General features: G+C 38.9%; 1 protein-coding gene across 3 annotated transcripts in view; it reads left to right on the forward strand.

The window, feature by feature from the left end:
- LOC100889886 (ubiquitin carboxyl-terminal hydrolase 25) overlaps positions 1 to 26,208 on the forward strand; it is a 35,142-nt gene extending 8,934 nt beyond the window's left edge. The window contains exons 2-22 of one of the 3 annotated variants that reach the window (XM_030977913.1): positions 1,123 to 1,426; positions 2,015 to 2,159; positions 5,331 to 5,484; positions 6,349 to 6,441; positions 7,042 to 7,185; positions 8,496 to 8,584; positions 9,045 to 9,276; positions 12,481 to 12,608; positions 13,259 to 13,354; positions 14,347 to 14,556; positions 15,281 to 15,621; positions 16,590 to 16,660; positions 17,462 to 17,690; positions 18,662 to 18,822; positions 19,800 to 19,977; positions 20,832 to 20,938; positions 21,938 to 22,119; positions 23,040 to 23,201; positions 23,969 to 24,092; positions 25,037 to 25,226; positions 25,562 to 26,208. In XM_030977913.1, coding sequence (XP_030833773.1) covers positions 1,123 to 1,426; positions 2,015 to 2,159; positions 5,331 to 5,484; positions 6,349 to 6,441; positions 7,042 to 7,185; positions 8,496 to 8,584; positions 9,045 to 9,276; positions 12,481 to 12,608; positions 13,259 to 13,354; positions 14,347 to 14,556; positions 15,281 to 15,621; positions 16,590 to 16,660; positions 17,462 to 17,690; positions 18,662 to 18,822; positions 19,800 to 19,977; positions 20,832 to 20,938; positions 21,938 to 22,119; positions 23,040 to 23,201; positions 23,969 to 24,092; positions 25,037 to 25,226; positions 25,562 to 25,749 — 3,528 coding nt within the window. In that variant the 3' untranslated portion in view covers positions 25,750 to 26,208. The remainder of the gene's footprint in view (positions 1 to 1,122; positions 1,427 to 2,014; positions 2,160 to 5,330; positions 5,485 to 6,348; positions 6,442 to 7,041; positions 7,186 to 8,495; positions 8,585 to 9,044; positions 9,277 to 12,480; positions 12,609 to 13,258; positions 13,355 to 14,346; positions 14,557 to 15,280; positions 15,622 to 16,589; positions 16,661 to 17,461; positions 17,691 to 18,661; positions 18,823 to 19,799; positions 19,978 to 20,831; positions 20,939 to 21,937; positions 22,120 to 23,039; positions 23,202 to 23,968; positions 24,093 to 25,036; positions 25,227 to 25,561) is intronic. The other 2 variants (XM_030977914.1, XM_030977915.1) reach the window with 2 other exon arrangements.
- The last annotated feature ends 343 nt before the right edge of the window (positions 26,209 to 26,551 follow it).

A 26,551-nucleotide genomic window follows, 5' to 3' on the forward strand; every position in this document is an offset into this window, starting at 1 on the left:
TTCACCATGTACATGTATGTACACATGGCCATGGACATGTAACATACTCATCAACTGGATTATCAATCTCAAATAAGTTATCAGGTTTCCTCTTCCCTGGCAACTTGTGAATAGTAGTCAACAAGTTTCATACAAGTCCATCATCTAGACTCTAGAAGAAGAAGAAGATCTGTTTGAGTTGTTGGAATTCCTCATTCTGTGAACTTTTACTACATGGACATGCAACATCAACTGGATTACAGTATATATTTCTTGAATAAGTTATCAGGTTTCCTTTTCTCTGGCAACTTGTGAATAGTATTCAACAAATTTCATACAAGTCCATCATCTAGACTGTAATCTAGACTAATTGAGTAATTGGATTTAAGACTATTGGATCAGTGGACTTGTTGAAGTCGTTTGAAAGCACAATGACAGTTCGCGAGCTCCTACTTGATAAGAATGGGGCTGCTGCTGCAGGGGAAGAGAATTCAACATTTTCCCTGAGGAGAAAGTTTCGCTCCATGAACATGGTAGGTACGACAGCCCCGACAAACCCGGTCTCCTCCACCTGCCCCCTGCCTAAAAGATAAGGAAAATGGGGGCTGAGGTTACCTTTGTATCAATATTCCTGTTTAATCATTGCACTGTATGTTCAATGACGAAAATCTTTTTTAAGCAGTGTCCTTTTTTCCCCCTTTATTTTATAATAGTAGCTCTTGGATTTTGAGAGTTTAGGGCACCACCTTCAAAGCTCTCACTGACATGTACAGCGTGTACATGTACTTGTTTCACGTTGTGTAAAAGGCTTCATAGTTACTGAAGGCTTTTGCAAGGCATATAATGATTGCATGGATTACGATTTGATTTCGGTATAGTGCACATTTCCCATAAATTCTAGCCCAAGTTACTACAGTCTTGGTATTCAGCACTGCACTTGTTTGGCCAGGAGGGATTAGACCTCCATGCATGGTCACTGACCGGTGGTTATCTCATCAACTCAGCTCTCAATTAACATAAGAAAAAGGGCATCATGGGGGACGAATGGTCACTGATTAGGCATTGTTTCCTATATAGAGGGCGCAAGTAGCTATAATTGGGCTTTAACACTTTACCGTTTGTTCTTCTCTGTGTTTTCGCAAGAATCAGGAGACCGCCCTCAACCAGCTGAAGGAGATCACCGGAGTCCAGGACCTGGCCGCTCTGAGGCACGCCTACGAGGCCAGCAACGGCGACATCACCCAGGCCATCACCTTCCTGACCGAGGGCCACGAGGCCACCACAGCAGCAGCCGGAGCAGGGGCAGCAGGAGCAGCGGGGGCGGCCCAGGGGAACCCAAGGCACCATGCTGCCCACCAACCAGTGGCAGTCGCGACTGCAGCAACTGCAGCAGCACAGCCAGCCAATGCTCCGGCCAGCGTGCATGGTCCAAGAAACAGGCCTCAAGGTATGTCAATAGCAGTTCTGGTAAAGTGTTATAAAACAATTTTAAGAAATAGCTTATAGATGATTACCATTACCTTTCATGTATGTACCTTTCCTTTTGCACTTTTGTCATGTACAGTCTATTTAATCTTTTGCACAAGCTGCACTTTGAGCATTTGATTGTCAAATGGATTTGGCGCCTTAGAAATCTTATGTATTATTATTATTAAATTAATGTGAGACCCCAAAAATAGATTGCTAATTACTGTATGGCTGTCTTCACAGAAATAAACTTTGGAAAATTGCCAAATTTCACTTTTGAACCTGTTTATTAAGTTACAGGGTTTTCAAGGTTTTGCTGCACCCATGGTTCAACTTTAATTAAAATGTTACCAAAAAATTTAGGGTGACAGTGAAATTAGCGGTTGATCAAACTTAATAGCAAGTGCTTTGCAATCTATGTCTTGAGGGTGAATCTACTTTTGAAATCAAATCAGACTTTATTTATCATTGATTTCATGCCTTAAGACGTAAACAGACATTTTTTCCACATCTGCTTTATTTTAAAGTTAGCCTTTATCTCTTTTTCTCATTTTCACTGATTTTTCAGGAGAGGACGGTAAGTCGGGTGATGTGATCGACCTGACTCAGGATCGAGACGAGAAAGAGGACCTACAAAGAGCCATAGCACTCAGCCTGCAGGAGACCACACAGGCCAGCATCGGAGTATCGGCAGAGGAGCAAGATATCAGCAGGTAATAACCATTGATATTATAGTCATAGACGTGTAACTTCAGCCATTTTGTCTACAACAGTTTGACACTATGTCATAAACAGGTATGTCAGCTAGAAGGAGAGGCCTCAAACTAACATATGACTATTGAATGAGGAGCAAGATATTAACAGGTAGTATCCATTGATATTGTAGTCATAGACATGTAACTTCAGCCATTTTGTGTGCAACAGTTCAAAAGCATGTCAAATATCTCAGCTAGAAGGAGACAACTCAAACTCACATTCGAGTATCGGCTGAGGACCAAGATATTAACTGGTAATATACATTGCTATTATAGTCATAGACTTGTAACTTCAGCCATATTGTCTGCAACAAGTTGAATGTATGTCATAGATCAAATAGGAGGAGACGACTAAATCCAGCATCAGAGTATCTGTTGAGGAACAAGAGATTAGCAGGTAGTAACCATTGATATTATATTCATAGATGTGTACAACTTCAGACATTTTGTCTGCAACGATCAGAAGAAAATGCCGACAGCCATATCGTCGCACGGCTGGCAGAAGGGCGTTAGCGCGCAAGCGACTTAAAAACTACTTTTCAAATTATTCGCATTTAAAGATTTGTTTTATATTTAAACTGATTTCCATCTCAAAAATGGTTTTAAAAACTTAAAAGACTAATAGAAATGTTTTAACAGAACACGGCCACAAATTTTCTTCGGAAATAAGTCAGTTTTATTAAAGTTTGAGGCAATATAGTGCTATAACGCCCTTCTGCTTAGCGCTTCATTTTTTACCTGAGATCCGAGCTAACGCCCTTCTGCCAGCCAGGCGAGGATATATCTCAGCTTGCAGAAGATGACACAAACTAACATTGGAGTATCAGCTAAGGAGTAAGATATTTAGGGAGTAGTAACCACAGACTTAGTAATAACCTATAGACCTGTAACAAGGTCAAATGCACCATTTTGTCTGCATCAATTAGAATGGAGTAAGGCAAATGTTGCTCTCATCCTAGCATTTGTGTATTGGTAGAAGGGGCAAGATTTCAGCAGGAAATGCAGTAGGAATGACCCTTGCGTAGGTACATGTCTTTGGTCATTTTATTGTGCATTAATGATACATGTATTTCCCTTGATATCTGGTCTGGGCCGTGTTTCATAAAACTTGTTATCAATAACAAATGCTAGTAAATTTCTATTACAAATTTGCTGTTGGCCAATCAAATGCAACAAGCTTGTACCAGTTATGGTACCTTGTTAATGATTTCAAGTTTTATGAGACAAGAATATTTTTAATATCAACTGTAATACAATGTAGAGTGTATGATGGGTTTTGGGTTTGGGGGAGGGGACTACACTGTAGTTTGTCCTGAAAGCCAGTCTGTAGTCTAGGTGTACAGTAGCAAAGGAATTATGACTTGTTGACCCGGTCTAGTCTGTGTGCGATCGGGTCTGGTTTCAGTTAGTCTGGCTTCCAGTCAAAACAATTTATTTCCTCTCCTTTCAATGAACTATGTGACATTGGGTATAGGGTAGGGAGAATATATTTTCATTTTTTGATATCTTTTTAAAATTAATTTTAATAAATTTTCCTGATTTTAGATGGATGGCATTTACTAAACTTTTTAAACATGTGCCAAAAAGTCAGTCTAAAAGGCTGTTCGAAGCAGGATTGCATGTGTACATGTTTGTGATGACAGTGATATAACATTCCTTTGAAATATATCTTCTAGTTTTATGACGTCCTGTCCTCTGATTTTAACCCTTTGAATACCTCGTAACATTATTAGCAGAAACCCATAGAATATGTATAGAGAACTGTACTAAAGAAATTCCATTATGTATTCTCTTATCAGATTTTGGTATACTCTTTTTGTAAGGCAAATGTAATTTTAAAAATACTGGACTTTGCTGAGCAGTGATGTATTTTTATACATTCTGACATACATGTGTGTAAATTAATACAATATTCAACTTTTTTTCTGACCCTGTCAATGTCAACATATTGAAAAGCAAGAGAATACATGCTTAGTCTACAGAGGAAACAAAATGTCGCTTTCCCTTGGAGTCAGACTACCTTCTCGGCTATCTTGTAAAGAATTTGTTTAATGTAGTTCACAAGAGGGTTAAGGTATGCATGTCGTGAAAGTCGATGACACCACACGTGTAACCTTTGCATGATATGAACTATGAAGTAAAAATACTACATCTACTCACGACGTGTCTGCACTAATACCGGTGGAAGCAGTCATTATGCAATCTACGTCTTGTGAAGTGCAGGATGGCAGTTGCAGTGCATGGAAATGCTGTAGTTTTTATTCTTAGAGTGCACAAGACATGGTCCAGTGAAACAAAGATGATATATTTTTAAACATTATTCAGGTCAACCGCCCTCTTGGATACAGTATGGACCAGTGTGCAATGGACAGGTATCGTGTACAAACTGACGAATTGTGATTTTGATAACTTTGTTCAGCATTGCTGTATTCCTTCTCTGCGTCTAGGACTTTGTATTGCATTTTAAACACCTACAATTGACGTATTTTCATGATTATATTGTTTTCTTTTTCCCTGAAGAGTCCAGGGACCCGTTTCACAAAGCCTTTTTTCAATGACAAATGACACAAATCAGTGACAAATCTGCTGATAACCAATCAGAAACAAGGATTTCAGTAGCTTATAACAAAAACTGTCATTTATCACTCATGACAAGTTTTGTGAAATGGGCCCTGGAGAAGAGCATCTGTGATGTTGGCGATTCCTGATTTTTTGTTTCATTGTTTCATTATTTCCTCCATCTTCATAGTTTTAGAATACAGCATTCATTATTATTTAACTACTTATAAAGTTTCAATCATTGTTTTGATCTCTCCTTCATAATGCTAGTGTGGAGCAGAGCACCTCAGGTGTGAACAGATGAATAATACATGATTGCGTTTTATTCATCGTCTTTTTCTCTACTTCAGAGATCGTGAGCTGAGTATACATGATGCAAGACAAGGCAGGAGTAACACAAGATTTATAGATCTCTCAAAGCCCATGATCGGCAGAGGGAAGAATCAGATAGGACAATGTTCTTATCTTCGATTGGTTCTCTCTTCTGCAAAGTTTATAGCAGAGATTGTGCGATGTGAACGGAGGAATTATATTATAACGTTTCAATCATTGTTTTGTTCCCTCTTACAGAGTTCTTGAGCAGAGTATCCGTGATGCAGGGCAAGGCAGGAGTAACACATGGTTTGTCGATCCTCTCAACCCCCACGATCGGCAGAGGGAAAGCGGCTGGCCAGTGGGACTCAAGAATGTGGGCAATACGTGCTGGTTCTCTGCAGTTATACAGGTAAAAAAAACGAAGCCCTTGTTCCGTATGTGTATATCTGTGTTTGTCGGACAACCATTCTACACAAAGCGTTAATCATTCACTTAGTTATCATTGTCAAGTATTTGAATCTTTGCCTTTTAATAGCGTGATACTATGTCCTTTGCCAATTAATTTAATTGACTACTGTCTTTGTCAACATACATGTAGACCGTAGGAGTGTTCTCCTATAGTAAAATTTATTCTGTGCGATACACTTTTTATCTTTGCTTAAGATGGTTTTAGACTGAATTGCCATGGTGCCATTGCTTGTAACTCCAAAGAGAGTATTGTATTTTGCTGATAGTACTGATGAACAGTATTGAATGAAAATTATTTAGAAGACCTTTTAAATGGTGAATGAAGAAAAAAAAAAAAAAAGCAGATACCAAATATTGAAGGTTAATTGAGGACTATATTCTGAACTTTGCCCTGCTGTCATTAATTCTGGCTTTATTTTGGTTGAAGATGGGTGCATTAGAGTTTTAGGTAAGATTTAAGGTTTATTTTATATTTAGTGATTGGTCCATGGACAATAGTGTAGGAAATAATGGTAATAATAATGTCAACTTTTAGAGGGCGCATATCCATTCTAAAAGACTGCTCTAGGCGCTCGGTACAATATCAAAATAATTATACAATACAGAGGACTTCTATTCACTGTAAATAAGACAGGCCCCAAAACAGATCCTTGGGGAACAGCATAATCTTGATACACAGGTTTGAGATTGAGCTACCGATACGGATATACTGGATATTCCTCTTATTGGAGTATGGTCAACATGAAGATTTACTTGTGAATTCCTCATTACATTTGTCTTCATTGTTTTCTTCTTTTACCTTCAGTCGTTATTCCATCTTCCTGCCTTTCGTCAGCTGGTGCTTAACTTCAGTCCTCCACCTGCCAAGGGAACGGGGACAGGAGATGCCAAAAACCATGTAAGTTTTAAATTGCAATAGGTATGAGTCTGCAGTACTTTTTGAGCCATCTTTGCCATCACTTTTTATTTTTGCTCACACTTTTCTATCTTTTCATTTCCCCCCTCTCTCTCTTTCTCTATTCACTTCCAATCTCCTCACACTCTGTCTATTTTTTTTGGGGGGGGGGGGGAGGGGGGAGGGGCCTTCCCCTCTTCCATCCCTCTTTTCCTCCAATCTTCTCTCTTTCTCTCTATCTCTCTCACAATCTTCTCTCTCTCACATTCTCCCAGTCTTTTTTTAACCTGTGTCTCTCAACCTCCCTTTGCACCCCTCTCCCTTTCTCTCTTTCCCTCTCTGCCACTCCATTTATTTCACATATCTTTTCTCTGTATTTTTTTTATACAAATACCTGTTAAAGCTACACATGTTTATTCAACATGTTAATGCATTTGACCCTTTTTCCTTTCATAAATGAGAGACTGTATTAAAATGTATTTTTAAGAATATTTTTGTTAAAGCAGCGATCAAATTTTAAATAATTTTCTGTTCTTTGCTACCCACACCCTCTCTCTTTCATTCTCCCTCCTTGTTTCTCTTTCACTCTCATCCTCCACACAGGTGCATAGGAATCTCTTGTTCATGTCAGAGCTCCGGTCTCTCTTCGCTCTCATGCTGGGTACCAGGAGAAAGTACGTTGACCCTTCCAAGTCCGTCCAGATTCTCAAGGCAGCTTTCAGCGGTGGGGGTGCTGACAACCAACAGGTAATGTCCTAGTAGTTCTACTTTAATATTAGGATGAATATCCACCTGGAATATCACCCCCACCCTCAAAATTAATCCCCTCTTTACAATTATCCCTCTTTGTTCTTATGCTTGGCACCAAGAGAAAGTATGTTGACCCTTCCAAGTCCGTCCAGATTCTCAGGGCAGCTTTCAGTGGCGGGGGTGCTAATAACCAACAGGTAACGCCCAGAAGTTTTACTTACACTGTATCAGGATGAATACCCACCTGGAATATCAGTCCCACCCTAAAAAATTAACCCCTCTCTTTGCAATAACCTCTCTTTGCTTTCGTGCTGGGTACTCAGAGAAAGTCCGTTGACCCTTCCAAGTCCATCCAGATTCTCAGGGCAGCTCTCAGTGGCGGGGGGTGCCAAGGTAGATTTTGTTCACATATGAGGACAACTAATCCCTGGATTATCACCCTAATCCGACCCCCTGCCCCCACAACTCAATCACTGCCTGTGTGGGACAGCTAACCCCCTCACATCCCCTAGACAAATGGCCTCCACCACCTACCCCTTGGACAGTTATTCACTGGACGATTCTATTGTGAAAATAACCCTGAGACAACTCGTTAGGGAATGATTACATTACAGGTAATTGGTCTTGGGTAGGTAGTTTTACCTAGGATATAAGTTGTCAGGGCTAGGTTTATCAATTTTAGATCAATCGCAAGTCCTCCCATCAATTGCAAGTTTGCAGTTTCCTATCTCTTATGTACATGGTTGCAATTGATAACAACTCTTTGTGAGATGGGGCCCTGGTATTAGTCTGCAGGTACAGACCCTAATTAGACACTTTATCAACAAAAAAATCATTGTGCCTTGAGAGAAGTCTAGCCCAGCTACCTACTGGTTGTGTCAGGAGCAGCTACAGTACATGGCCTACGGTAGTCTTATAGTGCAGACTCACTCTTACGACTGACCAGGGTTTGTGCTTGCAGACTACCCTGGTGTCTGGCAAGTCATTCAACTGCTTACTTGTAGTCTAATTGTAAGCAATAATGCTCCTCAGAATTTGTCGCTATTCTTTTCTAAAATATAAAGTATATAAAATATATCTTCGTTATAAAGTGAAAGTGAAAGACATATATCACTATAAAAAATATGAAAACCAGTGGACCCTGTCTTCAAAGGACTTTGACATTAATCATCTTCAATTGCAATTGATAATCAAGTTGGTATAGATTTAAAACGATCAACACTATTAATAAGATGGGCCTTGATTTTATCAATCCTTCAGGAACCTGTCTTAATGTTATTGTTTGTCTTTCTTTCTCTCTTTTCCAGGATGTCAGTGAATTCACGCACAAGCTTCTCGAATGGTTAGAAGATGCCTTCATATTAGACACATCTGGGCATCCCTCACAAGAGGAAGGGTGAGTTACCCCTGTTGACCTGAATGGTTTGATCATGTTCATGTAGAAACTCTACCTGAAATCATCATCATTCAAAAACTGATACAAAGGGTCATATTTTATTTCAGAACTTTCATGAAAGTTGTACGTCTTAAAATTATTTATATACTTCTTTTGTTGGTACAGTGTACTAGAATTTCTGATGTTTTATAGCCCATCACAACATTTGCTTTTGTTTTTTGTGCCAGTTTTCTAGTTTTTGACAACATAAAGGTAGATTTGACAATGTAAAGGTTTTTTTTTTTCCAGTACAGATTCAAATTAGTAGCCAATAGTCTGTATTGAATATATTTGGAATTAAACTGCACATGTCTATATTCATTATGGCAAGTTCATTTCAAGTCCTTTGTGTATTTTGGGGGATTTTTAAGCAATACTTCATCATTCACCGTCATGGTTATTTGCTGTTTATCTCCCGCAGCGCTGACGGAGGATCAAACGTAGCCAAGAACCCCATGCTCGATCTCTTTTACGGCCAGTACAAAGCAGAGGGCATCAACGAGGGCAAAGTATTCAGCAATCTGGAGACCTTTGGACAGTGCCCTCTCCAGATCAACGGCTACCATGATCTTCATCAGAGCCTGGAAGCTTCCATGTCCAAGGCGGAGATCGAGACGGTCAACGGAGATGCAACTTATCTGTCGGCACAAGAGGTCAGAAGGTCATTCAATTAATAATGATACATTATTTGTATGAAGCGCTTAAAGAGAAGATTGAGTTCTGGGAAAAGGTGAAAAATAATTTGTGAGCGTTATCATTGGTATTACCGTATGCAAATATGGAGGAACATCAGATAAACCATGTTCCCTGAAAACATGGCTCTTCATATGCTTTCATATTCTAAATATGACATGTAACATTGTAAAAATTGGGACGGATTTTTTCGCCACGTGTTCGTGTAGTCCCATATACATCTTTCTGTGTACAGTGTTTGTAACTTTACCAAGACTTGACCAAATTTCTTATCATTTCGATGATTCCAGAACCTTGCAATACACACGAATACTTATATGCTAGATGATCAACCTTTTCTGATCGATTCAACACATTTTTTTCACAATGCAATCGCATGACCAGAACTCAACTTTATCTTTAATACTGATGTTTCTAAGCGCAAGAAAAAGAAGAAAGGAAAAGTGAGAGATACCAAAGAAACATGTTAAAAATATTGAATTACAAGTAAACAGCAAAGAAGAATATGACATTACACATAATAATGACTACATCAGAATTAATTAGAATTATGGATAAACCAGATATGGACTCAGAATTATAATATACAACATGAAATATGTGAATGCAACTTACAATAAGCTGGTGTATAAATTATTTTATTCAATATTATAATTATGCATATAAAAATGCATATTATACAAGATTATACAATAGAAATTACACTATATTATTAAACTGTTAGGTAGTATAATTACGCTCAATACATTTAACTTCGGGAGGGGGAGGGTAATCACTGATATGGAAAGAGGTGGGGTTCCAAGAGTGACTTAAATGATTCTAGTGATGGGGCTTCTTGTATATAAATGGGGAGATTATTCCATAACTTGGGGGCAATAACTGTGAATGAGCGGTCTCCGTAGCGTGTCTTGGTGCGAGGTCAGGCAGAAGTTGAAGGTCGGCAGTAGCATGGGAGCGTAGACGTCGAGATTCAGAGGAAGTTGAAGAGGATCAGAGGGGGATGAGGTTCTGTATGTATGAGGGGGCTTGGTTGTGGATAGCTTTGTAGACAAGGAGGAGGATTTTGAAGACAATGTGTTCCTGTATCAGTAGCCAGTGAAGCAACTGGATTTTTGGGGTAATGTTTCAGATTTCTTGGTACGTGTGACTAGTATGGCGGCAGTATTCTGGATGCGTTGAAGGGGTGCAATATGGGATTGGGGTAGACCGGCTAGAAGACAATTACAATAATCGAGGTGAGATGACACAAATACATGGATAAGTTTTTGCGTAGCAGGAATGTCGAGGTAAATTCAGATTCTGCCAATCCTAGCTAATCCCCAAGAAGCTGTCCCGCACTTGTCGCGTATATGTTGAGCAAGGGAGAGGTGGTTGTTGAAAGTCGCACCAACATCTTGTACACATTCAGACTTTTGCAAACATGCTCCAGAAAGATCCAGAGGGGGAAAATCATCAGACTGCTGCCTGAACCTAGAAGATATATAAGTTTCAAGTTGTTGGTTGAAGACCAAGTCTTGACATCACATAAACAATCTGTAAATCTACTAATGGCATCTCTTCTTGCGCCGACATCAGCAAGGTAAAGCTGGGTATCATCTGCGTACATGGCGTGCTGGATGCCATGGTTCGAACTGATCACATTGCAAAGAGGACTAGTATAGAGGATAAATAACACGGGGCCCACTACCGACCCCTGAGGCACTCCCCAAGGGAGAGGAAAGGATTGTGACAGTGACCCCCTCACTGTTACTCTCTGGAAACGACCACTAAGATATGACTTTATCCAATCCAGAGCAGATCCCTTTATGCCGTAGCAGTCTTCGAGCTGGTTGAAGAGAGTTGTGTGGTGCAGGCAATCAAATGCAGTCAGTTCAATCAATTGCTGTGATATGAAAGGATTGCCTCATTCTTCTTTGATGTAGCCTGCTGCAGTAGTTGTCTTTTGTAGTCACTTCTTCCTTGTGCACAGGATTGTCAATTAGACATGCTATTCCAAACAGTGACATCCAGTAATCTTGCACACAAGTTGTTATCAATATTTTAAAATTATAGATAAGTTGACAAATTGGAATGTAAAATAAACATGTTAAGTAATTTTCCTTGATGTATATATTTTGTACAGTCCAGTGGGAAACATGACAGCTTGATATTTGTTTAATTCACAAACACACAATTTCCCTATGAATGCATTTGAATTAAAAAATATATTGTGTGAAATTGCTACTTTGACCCATACATTAGAGACCACTTCTCATATTAAGTAAATATCTGATATCTGTATGAAGTTAATAGTGTAGGCCCCTTTTCACAAAACTTGTCATCAGTGACAAATGACAGTTTTTGTGTTAAGCTAGTGAAGTCCTTGCTGCTGATTGGTTGTCAGCAATTTGTCACTGATTTTTTTCATTTGTCATTGAAAAAAGGCTTTATGAAATGGGTCCCAGAACAAATATGTATTTGGTATTTTGGTATTTATTAACATTTATTTCCTTCTCCACAGTACAATATGAAACACAATGTATATATATATATACATGATATATGTAACAATTATTTCAACATAGAGTATACAGTAAATAAATCAGATACGGAAGGAGGCGAAAACCCGGAAAGCATAGCTTGAGTTGGGAACGCCCATAATAAATTAACACAGTTACCGAAAGAACATTATAGATATAATTATGAAAATTACATTTTATTTAACAGAAAGTTGATAGGAAAGAACAAAAATAGTAAATGGAACAGAGAGAAGAAAAAAAAAAATGAGGAGAGAATTAAGTATAGGAAGGCATGTTCACTTATAAAGAGAAAGTTACCTCAATTGGGCTGTGCATGTGTCTGTGATTACATAATAAAAATAACGAAGTACTACAATTTTAAAATAGACAGCGGGTACATATCATTACAAACAAGCAAAATCATCAAACAAACAACAGCTTTATCCGACAGCATTGTCCTGGGAATATACATATATGGTACTAGCAATAGATACCAATAGACTGAAAACCTTGGCCTTCCCCAAATGATGTAAATATATTCATGTTTGTTCAGGGCCCCATGGAAGACCACTACTTATTGGTGAATGGGCTACCCTGACAAAAGATTAGAAATAAATGAAATGAATAATTTTTTTTCTTCTGTTTTCTTTGTTCTTTTTACTGCAGCACTGGTTTACTAGGTTACCCCATGTTCTCATCTTCGAGCTTTCAAGATTTCAGTTCAACCAGGAGCTTGGAAGGCCTGAGAAGATACACAACCAATTCAAGTTCCCTGCAACACTTTATATGGATAGGTACTTCTTTTATAGTCCGACATGTGTGAAATAGACCACTTTCGTAATGTAACCAAATTTAATAATGTCTTTGTGAAGTGCCTCAATACAAATATTTCATTCACCTGTAATGATTAATTATATTTCAATAGTCAGAATCGAAAATGCATATAATAAGTGTTGTTAGGTAGGGCAAGCAAAGGTTGTTCTACCTTGCAACAACTCATGTATGCAGTTCGCATGCTGACTATTGAAATACAATTATTTGTAACAGATTAATGCAATAATTGGTGTCAAGGCACTCACAAAGACCTATGCATTAGATTTGGTAGCATTACTAAAACCATCTATTACATTTGAGTTTGATAAAAAAGGTGGAAACTTGCAAGACATATATTGCATTCTAAGGTCTCGTTCAGATAGGAAGTGGGAATCAGCGGCAGCTGACCCGCACATAAAGACCACTTTTCATGTTTTACTTGAGCAGTCTTAAAATACAGAAGTTACTGTAGTTACATGAATAGGTAGGAACAGTATTTCAGTTCTGTCTTATTACACTTGAAATGATTCTTAATATGTTAAGATTTTGTCACTCTCTAATCGCCATCTGATTCCTTCCAAAATGTAGTTCCTGATTCTTTACATGTTTTCCTTTTCCTTTTTCTTTGCAGATATATGGATGCTAACCGAGAGATTGTAAGAAAAAAGCGTGAAGAAGTTGCCGTGCTACGTCAGCAGTATAGTGAACTGCAATCTAGACTAGAAAGGTACGACCCAAACTTTATGACTTTAAAGGTATAGACCAGTTTTAGAACCCCACCCCCCCCCCCTCTCAAAAAATAAAATGGAAGCTTTTATTACCAATCATGTGAAAGAATATGTTTTGACTAATACGTGATGATACAAATTTTGCCTGGAAACCGCCTACTAATTGATATATTTGGTAAATTATCATATCTATCCGGCCTGGATAGATATTGCGTAGTCCCATATACATCTTTCTGTGTACAGTGCTTGTAACTTTACCAAGACTGGGCCAAATTTCTTATCATTTTGATAACTCCAGAACCTTGCAGTACACACCAATACCTATATGCTAGATGATCAACCTTTTCTGGATGATTCCACAATTCAATTCAATTCAAATCAATTCAATTCATTTCAGTTCAATTTGATTCCTTTCAATTCAATTCAATTCAATTCAGTTCCAAGTCAATTCAAACTGTAATGGTGGTGCGGGCAGCCATCATCGTATACCAGTGGATACTTGTGCAATAAGAACCCAAAATGTGACTCCTTCATTTCATCCAATCACCTTCTTTTCCATTATCACCCTCCTTTTTATTGGCTCCTGAATAGATTTTTATGCTACGGATCTGGTGCTAAGCGGATGCCTTTACATGACCTTAGAATATATGCAATTAGTAGATCTCCCAAGCAGAGACACTTGGTTAAGTTAAGAAGAGCAAGTCTTGAGGCCTAATAAATACATCTCTGTTCTTCTCCTGGCATCACACCATGCATAATTCTACTCCTCTCTTCTTTCCTGAATAGATTTTTATGCTACGGATCTGGTACTAAGCGGATGCCTCTACACGACGTCCTTCAATACACGTTAGAATATGCAAACAGGGAATCCCCCAAGCAGAGACACTTGGTTAAGATGACCAAGTCTTGAGGCCTAATAAATACATCTCTCTGCTTTTCCTACCATCACACCATATATAATTCCACTTCTTGCCTCTTTCTTCCTGAATAGATTTTTATGCTACGGATCTGGTGCTAAGCGGATGCCTTTACACGACGTCCTCCAATACACGTTAGAATATGCAAACAGCGGGTGCCCTGAGCGGAGGCATCTGGATGGGATGGGGAGTCCCCCTCAAGGAATCTGCAATAACACCTCCGCCTGCGAGGATGTGGAGATGGCGTCGCCTTGTGGATCAGCTAGTAACAGTCCTAGACCTGGGTAAAAGGAAAAGGTTGACCATCTGTAATGAACTATAGCTACTCTCAATGAATATAATTTCTGTCTTTGTTGAACAGATTCAGGGGGATTTACTGTATCTGCCTCAAAATACTGGAGTGATGTACCACTTAGAATTAGGCAGTCTCCATCAGTTATTACCTTCAGAAAGGCATTATAAACACATTTTTTTTGTGCAGTTTGTAGTTGTAAATTTTTTTTTTTTATCATACGTATTTATATAATTTTTATTTTTATTCACTAAGCACTTCGGGCCTTATGGGAAAAGGGTGGTATAAGTAATAATAATAATAATAATTACCAACAATTTGTGTTTTGTGCTCTATAAATTCTGGTTCAGAGTCCTTTATGAATAATTTGATGCATGAGCTGAAAGTACAGCGATTTGTAAATTGTCCTTGGTTTGTTTTTCTGTTATTGGTCATATAGTGTCAATAGATATTAAAATCCTTAATTTGGCAACTTGCAGGAAAGTTCAAAATCCCTTTCTGCCCCTACAACCTCACTGAAAGAAGAGTTTCTATTGATATATAAAATAATGCTTTTCAGATAGACATACATGCCTTTTAATCTGTAGGTGTAGCCAAAAAAGGAAAATGCCAGTGTTGGGCTATTGAAACAATCTACTAAATCCTGTCCTGAATTCAGCTGAATGTTTGTGGGGTAGCAGTATTTATCATCTATGGTTCCAACTTCTCTTTCCTAGCTCATCGCCAAACCTCCAACCCATGGAGCAGCCCTTTGCGCCGCCAAGCCCCACCTCCCTCTCCCTCTCCACATCACCAACAGTGTCTTCCAAGCTACCAAGGTACCAGAAACCGCCTCCGCTCAACCTTCTGGACAAGCCCCCACTAGGTCACGGCGCCGGTGGTGGTACCGCTGGTCACGGCGGCGCTGGGGGTTCCGGTGGCCTGGGTGCCGGTGTGGGGCCTGCAATAAAGGGTGAACTGCCCTCTCCCAAACCTGGACACATCACAGACACAGAGCTAAATATCTTACAAGGGTGCTTGAAGAGGTGGAGGACAGAGGTCATGAGTGAGGTCACAGGTCAGTGATAATTTGCATATCGGTCACAGGTCAGTGCTTATTTGCATATCAGTTGATCTGATGTCAATTCAAGTGTAAGAGTAGGGGAAACCCGGTGTAGTGGTCCACCTGTACATCCCAGTAAGTTATCCCAGGGGGAGGTGCACCAACTACTTAATACTACTACTACTACTACCACTACTACTACTGCTAATGAGAATAATAATGATAATGATAATGATAAGGATATTGTCAGGTATACTACTACTACTACTACTACTACTACTACTACTACTACTACTGTACCACTACTACTTCCACTACCACTACCACCACCACACTACCACTACTACTACTACTACTACTACTACTACTACTACTACTACTACCACTACTACTTCCACTACCACTACTACTTCCACTACCACTACCACCACACTACCACTACTACTACTACTACTACTACTACTACTACTACTACTACTACTACTACTACCACTACTACTTCCACTACCACTACTACTTCCACTACCACCACACTACCACTACCACTACTACTACTACTACTACTACTACTACTACTACTACTACTACTACTACCACTACTACTACCACTACCACTACCACCACCACCACACTACCACTACTACCACTACTACTACTACTACTACTACTACTACTACTACTACTACTACCACTACCACCACACTACCACTACTACCACTACCACTACTACTACTTCTAAAACCCTAACAGTATGTGCCATGGATTACAAAATCATCACTCACAAATTTAAAGAAGAGTCATATTAACTTTTTGTATGGTATTCCTGTAACCCCCCCCCCCCCAGGTCTTTCTTTCTCAATATTACTTTGATTTTTTTTTGAACAAACATAGTGCTTCATTATTATTATGAAAATTTGTTTGTCACTGTATTCATTCTCAATGCATTCTTCAATTTGATTTCATCTTTTCTTCCTGATATCCAGAATTACACCAAGAGATTGCCAAAGTAGATGAAAAGATTCACACGACGTATGAAGAAGTGGAACTCAAATATGTAAGTCTTCTATTTACCCCAGGCCTCTAATACAACTGTCAGATTGGCCGGAAAATCATATGTATCAAAGGGGACTTCATGCTGGTGTACTACAGGTTCATTTATATTGAAGTATCAGCTTCAATTATTAATTCTGTAGAGAGTAATTGCAAGACAGTGCAAATATACTATGTAAATAGAAATATGTAGACTAATTGATGTGCTTTTACATGCATACACAGGCAAGGAGGTTCACTTTGAGATAACTGCCTTGCAGCCTTACTTCTGTACAGCCTCAATACTTCCCCCAATGCTCCTTAATCCTTTACCAATATTTTGTCCGTTTTGGAGCCAGGAGGATGTTGAATCATATACAAGTCAGAGTTAACGCCCTTCTGAATCAGAAGAGAAGATTTATTCAGGAATGATTTTAACCCGTAGGCTACTGAAATGTCTCGCTCCTGTACGCTTACTACAGGAACGACCTGCTCCCCATAGGCTATGGGTTAGTTCTTATAACTAAACATACATTTCTGTGTATGGTAAATAGACAGGTTTACTAACATATTAAAAAATTATGCATACATAAACAAAGGTCGTTCTTGATAACCCGAAAGCTTGCTTAAGGCTTACCCGACATAGCAACAAGTAATGTATCCAGACTGGATTCAAAGTATTGTAATTTCATTTTGATAACAGTTTAATGTAATATAACTCGCCACTATGTCCCCAAGAAAGAGACATCCATAAATTTGAATTTATTTAGTAAACTGGTTTATTGTCAATTATTGTACATTCTATTACTTACGCCCTCCATCACAGCACAAGTACCGCCTTCACGCTGTCCTGGTCCATGAAGGTCAAGCCTTGGCTGGTCACTACTGGTCCTACATCCTCAACCACAAGAGGAACGTCTGGATTAAGTTCAACGACATCGCCGTCACCGAGGTTACGTTTGAGGAGCTAGAGAGAGTGTCGTTAGGAGGGGACGGTAACGCTAGTGCCTATTGCGTCATGTATGTGGAGTCGGGCAACAGAGCGCTCTTTGAAGGTAAGACAGGCATGACAGGCATGACAGTAGTTTAGAAAGACCACATGTTGGTTCATTTCTCGTATTATTTTTCAACAACTTTTCTTCTTAAACTGTGTTGAAGAATGGGCCTTTCCTTGTTTTCCTTGAGTGGTCTTTGTATACAGCTTTCACTATATTGAATTATGAATTGTTGAATTGAATTGGTTTTGTTTATTGCAAAAACACTTCAAAATAAGCAGCTCTCAGGCTGAAAATGTTCAATTAACAAACAAATTTAGAATATAGAGAGAGATAAAAACGTATACAAAAGTAAAATACATATATTATTGTAAGTCAACTTTTGCAGAAATTATTTAGCATTGGTAAGATGAATTCGAAATTGCAAAACAAAGTTATAAATTGAATGTAATAATACACTTTAATGTTGAAAGGAGAGACACTTGTAGATAGATTTCCCCAATAAGCACCAACTATTTTAATCTGTCAATTGTCATTGACCAACAAATTTGTAACTTTACAAATGAGACAGACATTAGGGTTTTCCTCATAGAGATCTCCATACTGAAACAGGTTCAGAATACATGTAATCTCTCAGTGTTTATTGATCACATGATTGGCAACTTTTTCATACAAGGTTTAAAGTGACTCAGTAACATTGTCTCAGATTCTGAAACAAAATCCTGGATTTAGCTCATGCTGCAATCATAATTATAAACCTTTAGGTCAGTCAGGAATCACATGACTTTTACAAGCCGATCGCCTGTCTGATTATCAGATATTTATGATTGGAAATCAAAATTTCGTTTTTTATAACACTTTAGCCTATTGGGGAAAATGAGTATGGTAAGACCGTTCGCTCAAAGATTTTTACTCTATTGAGGCACTTCATGATCATTTTGTAGGGCTTCAATATTACACCATATCACAGAAATTGATAATAATTAGGGCCATGCATCTCAGATTTAAAGCGGACATTGTTTGCTTTGCAGAGGTGCATGCAGAAACGGGTCTCATCAACCTGGAGGATCTGGGAAATGACCTCGGGCAACTGATCGTCGACGACAACCAGAAGTTTGAGGAGGAGCTGAAGCAGTGGGACGAGCAGGTACAGCAACGCCGACAGCAACAACTGCAACTTCAGCTGAAACAGGTAATGGTGGTGGTGGTGATGGTGGCGGTGGTAGTGGTGGTGGTGGGGGTGGTGGTGTTGATGTTGGTGGTGGTGGTGGTGGGGGTGGTGGCGGTGGTGGTGATGATGATGATGATGATATTGATTGTGATGATGGTGGTGGAGATGATGGGTATGATGAGATGAAAATGATGAGGATATTTATCGTGATGGTGATGGTGGGGATGATAATGATTGAATATTAAAAATGGTGATGGGAGTGATGGTACATGTAGTAATAAAGGTGGTGTTATTAGTGATAAATTTAACGATGATGATGACGATGGTGATAAAAATTGTAATGGTGATTAAGTCGATGACCGAGATAGTGATGACAATGGTGACTTCTTCTTCTTCTTCTGTACATGTCGACAGACTTGTTAGTCCATATAAAGGCACGGAAACGAAGCACATGGTCATGGAATAGAGCAATCTTTTAGGAATTGTAGCGCGTGGGACCTAAAGGAATCAATTGATCCTGTGTTGATAACACTATAACACTATCAATTGATGATGATGGTAGTCTTTATCATGCTGCAATTCATCTATGCAGAAGTGATGCAAATGTTAACAACTATGATATCAGTGAAGCCAAAATGATCTTAAATCCTAAAACCATCAACGATTGATGATGGAGCGAGGTTTTGTCACGAGCGATTGGTGATACTAATAACAACCTCTTCCCTCTCTATCAACCCCACCATCACCATCATAATCAATATCATCACCATCATCACCATCATCACCATCATCACCACTACCATCATCATCTTTATCACCACTACCACCACTACCATCATCACAGACAATATCATCATCAAAATTATCATCATTATCATCATCATCATCTCATCATTATCACCATAATCATCATCATCATCCACATCATCACCAGTGGAGGCCAATTTTCTATGTTTTGGATATGAATCAATAAAAGAATCTATCCATTTTTATTTTGGCAGGGAGAGAGAGGGCAGGCCGATGGAGGGGCCAGAGAGAGGGTCACATCGAGGGGAGCCAGCACCACTAACGAGGAGGTCATTGCCGTCGATGATGTTCCTATGAAGGATGAAGAGGAAGCCATGTCGCCGAGACGAGTGCCACCGCTTGCCAACCAGGACAGCATGGAGACAAGTCGTAAGTATATCTGTATTTCAGCATTACGCATGTAGAATGTTAAACTTAAATCTGTACATGTAGAAGTGAACTCTAGGGGTGTTTCACAAAGATCCTAAGTGAAACTTAATTCTAAGTTGGACTTAAACATTATGGAGAGCCATTCGTAGCCTTTAAGTTAAATATAGTCAAAAGCGAAAATTCAAGTATTTTAGACATTTTATAAATTCCACTTTAAAAAAACACAAAATCTCCTTGATAGTAAAAAATATGAATGATTTGAATCACCATTTTATGCCTTTTAAAATAACATTCATGAAATAATTTCATAGATGCTAATGGCTTTCCATAATTGTTAAGTCCAACTTAGAGATAAGTTCAACTCAGGATCTTTGTGAAACACCCCCATATGTCACACAAAGACCCAGACAAACTTTACAATTGACTTCTTCCGTTGATTGAAATGACTGCAGATTACACATGAATAGTTGCTGTTGGGATGATACTACTGAATGGTGACAGTTTTATTAAAGGCACCTGCACAGAAAATGGCTCCACAGTCCATTTTTCACTCCAAAGCTTGAACCAACACTATACCTAAACCTAACCAGGAACATATCCTCAAACCTAATAACAACGTTCACTTTTTTACCTGTAGATTTGATGAAATATATCCAAGAAGCATATGCTGGATCTCAATATGTTTCTTTTAATATGATTTTTGGGAGTAAATTCCTTATCCAAAGAGGGCATAGATTTTGCTTAGTATTGCAAAGTATTGTTATATACAAATGTCTATGTTTGTTTTATAAGATCTCTTCAGTTGGATCATATCCTCATAACTTTACAAAAATCAAACTACTTTTTGTATATAGATCCTGAGACAAGGCCCAAGACTCCAAAGAGTCCTAGAACTCCCAAGAGCCCGGTCTCCGCTGCACCATTCTTTGGTGAAGGAGGTCCAGAGGCTGCTGTGCAGCAGGTGAGTTGACCTTTGACCCTTGATCCTTGATCCTCTTAAGTTTGGTCATACAACACATTTTCTGAAACAATAAATCTGTAATCGATTAACGCCATACCTACCCTAACGCTTACTTTTAACCTGAACTTGAACATGAAAATCAATTGCGTTCCCTTGCATATTGTTTCATGTCTTAATTAAGAGAAGATTTAGTTCTAGTAAGAGTGATTTTCTTTTTGAGCTGTATCATTTCTTGAAATCCATGATGATTTTGATGCTTTGCTGTGACCATCATTGTTGTCCACTTTATAATACAATTTTTACTGAAGACTTGGAGCAATATTTTCACGAGAGATCATTATGAAAGAAAGTAAACATCAATGAATATTGCCAATATACATGTTGGGGGGGGGGGGGGGTTCCATCCCGCCCATGCCCTTATTGGGTTAATGCGTTCTTTATATCAGGGCTCAACTAAAATGGAGAGTCACTGTAAATTTGAATCGATAATAATAATAATAATATTGGGTACTTGTGTAGCTCTCATATCTGTCAGACTTGGCACTCCTGGTGCTCCTGATTATTACCCTGGCTTTAGCACGGCTGCCATTACGGCGCTCTAGTATTGCAAGGAATTAATTCCTGCCAAATACCCATTTATATCACCTGAATTGAGTGTGGCAAATGTAGATCAATGTCTTGCCAAAGGACATTAGTGCCACTGCGGGACTTGAACCGCAGACCTTGAGATTCACAGGTGATGTATCTACTCGACCACGACACCTCTACAAACATCAAACATCCACCTTGTTAAGATCTTGTTTCTTGTGTATCAGTGTTTTTGTGTAGTGTGGTGATCAGTGATGGGTCAAGCTTTGGAGGTAGGAATAGATTTTCTTTTTCCTTACTAGTATTGACTTTTTCTTTTTCATTTTTCCTACAGCGCGTAGAGATTTTAACAAATGTATTATGCGTTTTATAAGAACTGTACTATTATTATTATTATTATTGTTCTTGCAGATGTATGCTCATGAATTGAAGAAGTGCCAGGAGGTGGCCGTGGCTGAGGACCCTCCTGGAACGGATTCAAGGTTAGAGTCCTTTGCCATCTACCTGCTGAGAAACAACGCTGCCAACGGGCTGATGCAGCAGAGCATACTGATACAACTCAAGGAAATGGGACTGGCTTCTGATGATCTTAGGTGAGTCAGCCATAAGGCCTAAAAAAAAAGATGTTGTATTGCCCTTTAGGTGCCAAAACATGGGTCGGTCGGTAAGGATTTTTAATTTTTTTTTACTCCCTCTTTGGGCTGATATTTCTCAGTTTTGAATGCTTTAATTTTTTTTTTTCCTAAAAAAAACGGTTAAAAAGTAAAAAAATTGAAGAGCCGACTGTAGATTTCAATATTTTTGGGTCGGTCGCAAAGGGCGATACAACATCTTTTTGTTAGGCCTACTATTCGGACGGAATGGGATGATGCCCATATTGTTGGTTTTTAAACACACTTCTGGGAAGTGTTTCACAAAGGCTCAGATCAATTTTAAGTTGGACTTAACTATGGCAGGCTGTTTAATGCCACTGGTTGCTCTCACCATCGGTCTCTCAATTATGATCTTTAGAATGTAAATCGTGTAGATTTTTGACAACAATTGGTACTTCCCTTGAGAAACCAATGCCAGGAATGGTTAGAGGAATTAGTGGCATAAATGGCCTGCCATAGTTAAGTCTAACCTAAAGTCGATCTTAGTCTTTGTGAAACCCCCCCCCCCCCTCCCCCTCCCCCCCCCCCCCCTCCCCCCCTCCCTGGGGACATAAAGGGGAAGTAAAGGATTGATCATGAGGATCAATCCTTTACTTAATTACATCTGTTTTTTCACTGTCACTTATCGTCACTCCAGGGATCTCAAGGCAGACAGGAAATAGAATGTTCGCATGTGAATATATTTATTTTAAGGCTACAAATGGCTCTCCATAATTTTTAAGTCCAACTTAGAGTTAAGTTCAACTTAGGATCTTTGTTCAACATCCCCCTGGTCTACCAATTTCTCAGGAGAAAGTGTTGATGGGAGCAAACGCAAAATTGAAAATTTAGAGTTCTTCCTTTTTCTTTGCTTCTTACAGGAGTCAAGCGATAGGGAAGATTGCCCAGAGGAAGCTGGAGAGCGATCAGGCGTATCGGAACGTCCACTCCTTGTTGAAGGCCTGGCAAAGCGATTACAGCACCTTCATCAGGACGGCCTCGTTCTTCAATCAAGGCATTTTGTTATGCCTCCAACAGGGATTGTAAGTAGTCTTCTACTGGAATTTATTTGAGGTCATTGCTGGCATGATGTAGTATGACCGAATAGGCCAATCCTGAAAAAAAACAGAGGCTTGCATGTTTTCATCAAGGAAAGCCTTGAAAGGGTGGGGCAGCTACAGGCAGCAGCAGCCTTCCACTGCCTTGCCTCACCTCCAAATAATCCTCCAAGTTCTCTAATGATGATTACAGTACAGATTTATAGATACCATATGTTTTTTCTGAGAAAGTATAGAGTCCTGAATACTATTATATCCCTGGCTTTAGCTTAGCTTCACAGAGGTTCATTGTCAAACAAAACTTATTCGCGCATATTTACAAAGTATAAAGGTGAAAAGATGAAAATTTCCCCCTATTTGTTTACCAATTATTGGTATTATTATGGTTATCGTTATCATCATTATCATCATCATCATCATCATTATCATCATTTTTTTATTTAAAAAATTATTATTATCATTATTATTATTAATAGTAGTAGTAGTAGGAGGAGTTGAAGTAGTAGTAGTGGTGGTAGTAGTAGTATCATTATCATCAATATTATAGTAGTAGTAGTAGTAGTAGTAGTAGTAGAAGTAGAAATAGTAGGTAGTAGTAGTATTAAGAGTGTTATTATTTTTCTATTATTATATTTGTTATTATTATTACTATTATTGTTCTTGTTATTATTGTCGTTGATATTATTATTATCATTATTATTATTGTTATTATTATTATTATTATTATTATTATCATTGTCATTCCTCTCTAGGTATCAAGAAGCCTTACCCTACTTTGTCCATGCCTGTAAGCTCAACGAAACATTTGATCCGCCAGACACCAGCAAGAGAATGGACAGCAAGCTACTAGAATACTTCAGGAGACATTGTTTAATAGTAAGTCATATGAAAGTATTTCGATCACCAAAATATATTGTACTCTGTATGTTGTTGTTCTTGGTAATAGTTTTATGGCGTTCATACAGTACTGAATATATACACCATATCTTCAGTTATATAAAAAAAAAAATCAGTTATCAGTAAAGAAAACTTAATATAAAAACTAGGAATAATATAATTAATTAACCAATATCGCAATTTATTATGAGTCTCTACATGGTTTACAACTTCGTATGTGCTCTGTTTGTAAAGGATTTCATGTCTTTACACTATATTCTAAATATAAACTTCAAATGTTAATTCTGTAAGGAAGTATGGTAAGTTAAAACATACTCTAAATAAACATAAAATTGAGTTGTATGAGTATGACCAGTCGATATTCCCTATCACGGGATCGCATAGAGTAACCCATTTCATTTGATTTCATTTGTCCATTTATTTCCATCTTCACATAAAAACAAACTTAGGTCATTAAAACATTACACATTTTAAAAAAAATACATGCAATCATACAAATTCATGCAAATATAATACATGTGAGAAGTTTTTAAAAAAAAGTTTCAAAGAGACCAAATTTGTAAAAATATATATTTTATACATTCTAGCAATACATTTATTGATTCTTTCAGCAAATTGGTACACTTGAACATTCCAGTTCTGCAGTAACTTAGGGACAAGTAAATAAGAAAATTATTTCTTGTATTTTTTAGAACTTTCTGTCTCAAAACTTGTCTTCATCTTAGATGTGAAGGAAATAAGGGAGCAGACGGTGTTGTGTCATTATAATACACCACTACATATAGAGGTTTTAATATAATTCATAATGAATGCAGACCTTGGTAAGACTACTTCTTAACCATCATTTTAGAGGTACTGAGACTAATTTTTACTTTGTCGTGCAAAGTACTACAAAGTACCATACTCTGTATGTAATCTTTCAGCAACTCAACGAGCAGTGCGCCACAACCTTTGACGCCGGCGAAGAACAGGAAGCCAGCACTAGCCTGCAGGTGATGAGCGAGCTGGTTGTACCCTGCACAAGTCTGCTGGGATCCAACCCCGGCGACGATGCGCAGGCTGTGGAGGAGATCAGGGGGAGATGGTGCTCGTATCTTGGACATGACCTACCTGGTAAATGCCATGCATATGGTTTTGGTGTGGAATGGGGGAGGGACAGGGAGGAGGAAGGGGGCATGGGGCAGGGGACAGGGGGGAGCTGTAAAAAAAGGGGTAGGGAAAGTCAATATTTGAGTGGCAAGGTTTCATCACCACACTGACAGTATACATGTAATGATAAAGTGGGCTGCAGTCAAACAACTTCAGGGTGGGTTGGGGGGGGGGATAAGGGAATGTGTCCAATTATGCTTATATATTAACTTTTCGACAGATCTTGTGGGAAAAATAACCTGAAGTTCTCTTGCATTTCTGTCCTGCTTCTCATGGATAACATTCTCTGTGTCTTACAGGTAAACTGCAGGACAAGCTCCAAGACCTCTTGTCGCGGCTCCTGGACGGCTCCTCGGACGGTCTGACGGTCAAAACCCCGCCCCTCATCCGCGCCCAACGAACGGTCAACCACAGTCAGCAGTTTAGAAAAAGCATGCAACTCATCAAGAGCTTTGAAGAAGCGGGCCAGGGAGAAGACTCATCATAGCACAGAGCCATCACCAGGGACCCGTTTCACAAAGCCTTTTATCAATGAGAAATGACAAAAGTCAGTGACGAATCTGCTGATGACCAATCAGAAGCAAGCATTTCAGTAGCTTATAACAAAAACTGTCATATGTCACTGATGACAAGTTTCGTGAAACGCCCCCAGGTTCATATATGACGAGTCTGCCAGGGAATTCTTGGTGAATTGTAGATCAATGCAGAACTCTTTTTGATACAGAGCATCCAAGCAGCAGGCAACGGTAGGAGTTGGCACGACAGTGAGTCAAGAAGTTATCCTTGAGTACTTTGCCAGGGAACGCTTGGTGAATTGCAGATCGATGGAGAACTTGTTCTGATACTCAGTATCAAACAAAGCCGAAAGCTATAGGACGGAGCACAGAGCAATGAGGTTTATATTTGACAACTCTGCCAGGGAATTCTTGGTGTATTGTAGATCAATGCAGAACTCTTTGTGATACAGAGCATCGAAGCTGCAAACAAGGGAAGGAGTTGTCAAACAGTGAGCCATGAAGGTTATATTTGACGACTCTGCCAGGGAATTCTTGGTGAATTGTAGATCAATGCAGAACTCTTTGTGATACAGAGCATAGAAGCTGCAAACAAGGGAAGGAGTTGTCAAACAGTGAGCCATGAAGTTTATATTTGACGACTCTGCCAGGGAATTCTTGGTGTATTGTAGATCAATGCAGAACTCTTTGTGATACAGAGCATCGAAGCTGCAAACAAGGGAAGGAGTTGTCAAACAGTGAGCCATGAAGTTTATATTTGACGACTCTGCCAGG

The sequence above is a fragment of the Strongylocentrotus purpuratus genome, unplaced genomic scaffold (assembly GCF_000002235.5).
Source record: "Strongylocentrotus purpuratus isolate Spur 01 unplaced genomic scaffold, Spur_5.0 spur5_scaffold_1, whole genome shotgun sequence".
Lineage (NCBI taxonomy): Eukaryota > Metazoa > Echinodermata > Echinoidea > Camarodonta > Strongylocentrotidae > Strongylocentrotus > Strongylocentrotus purpuratus.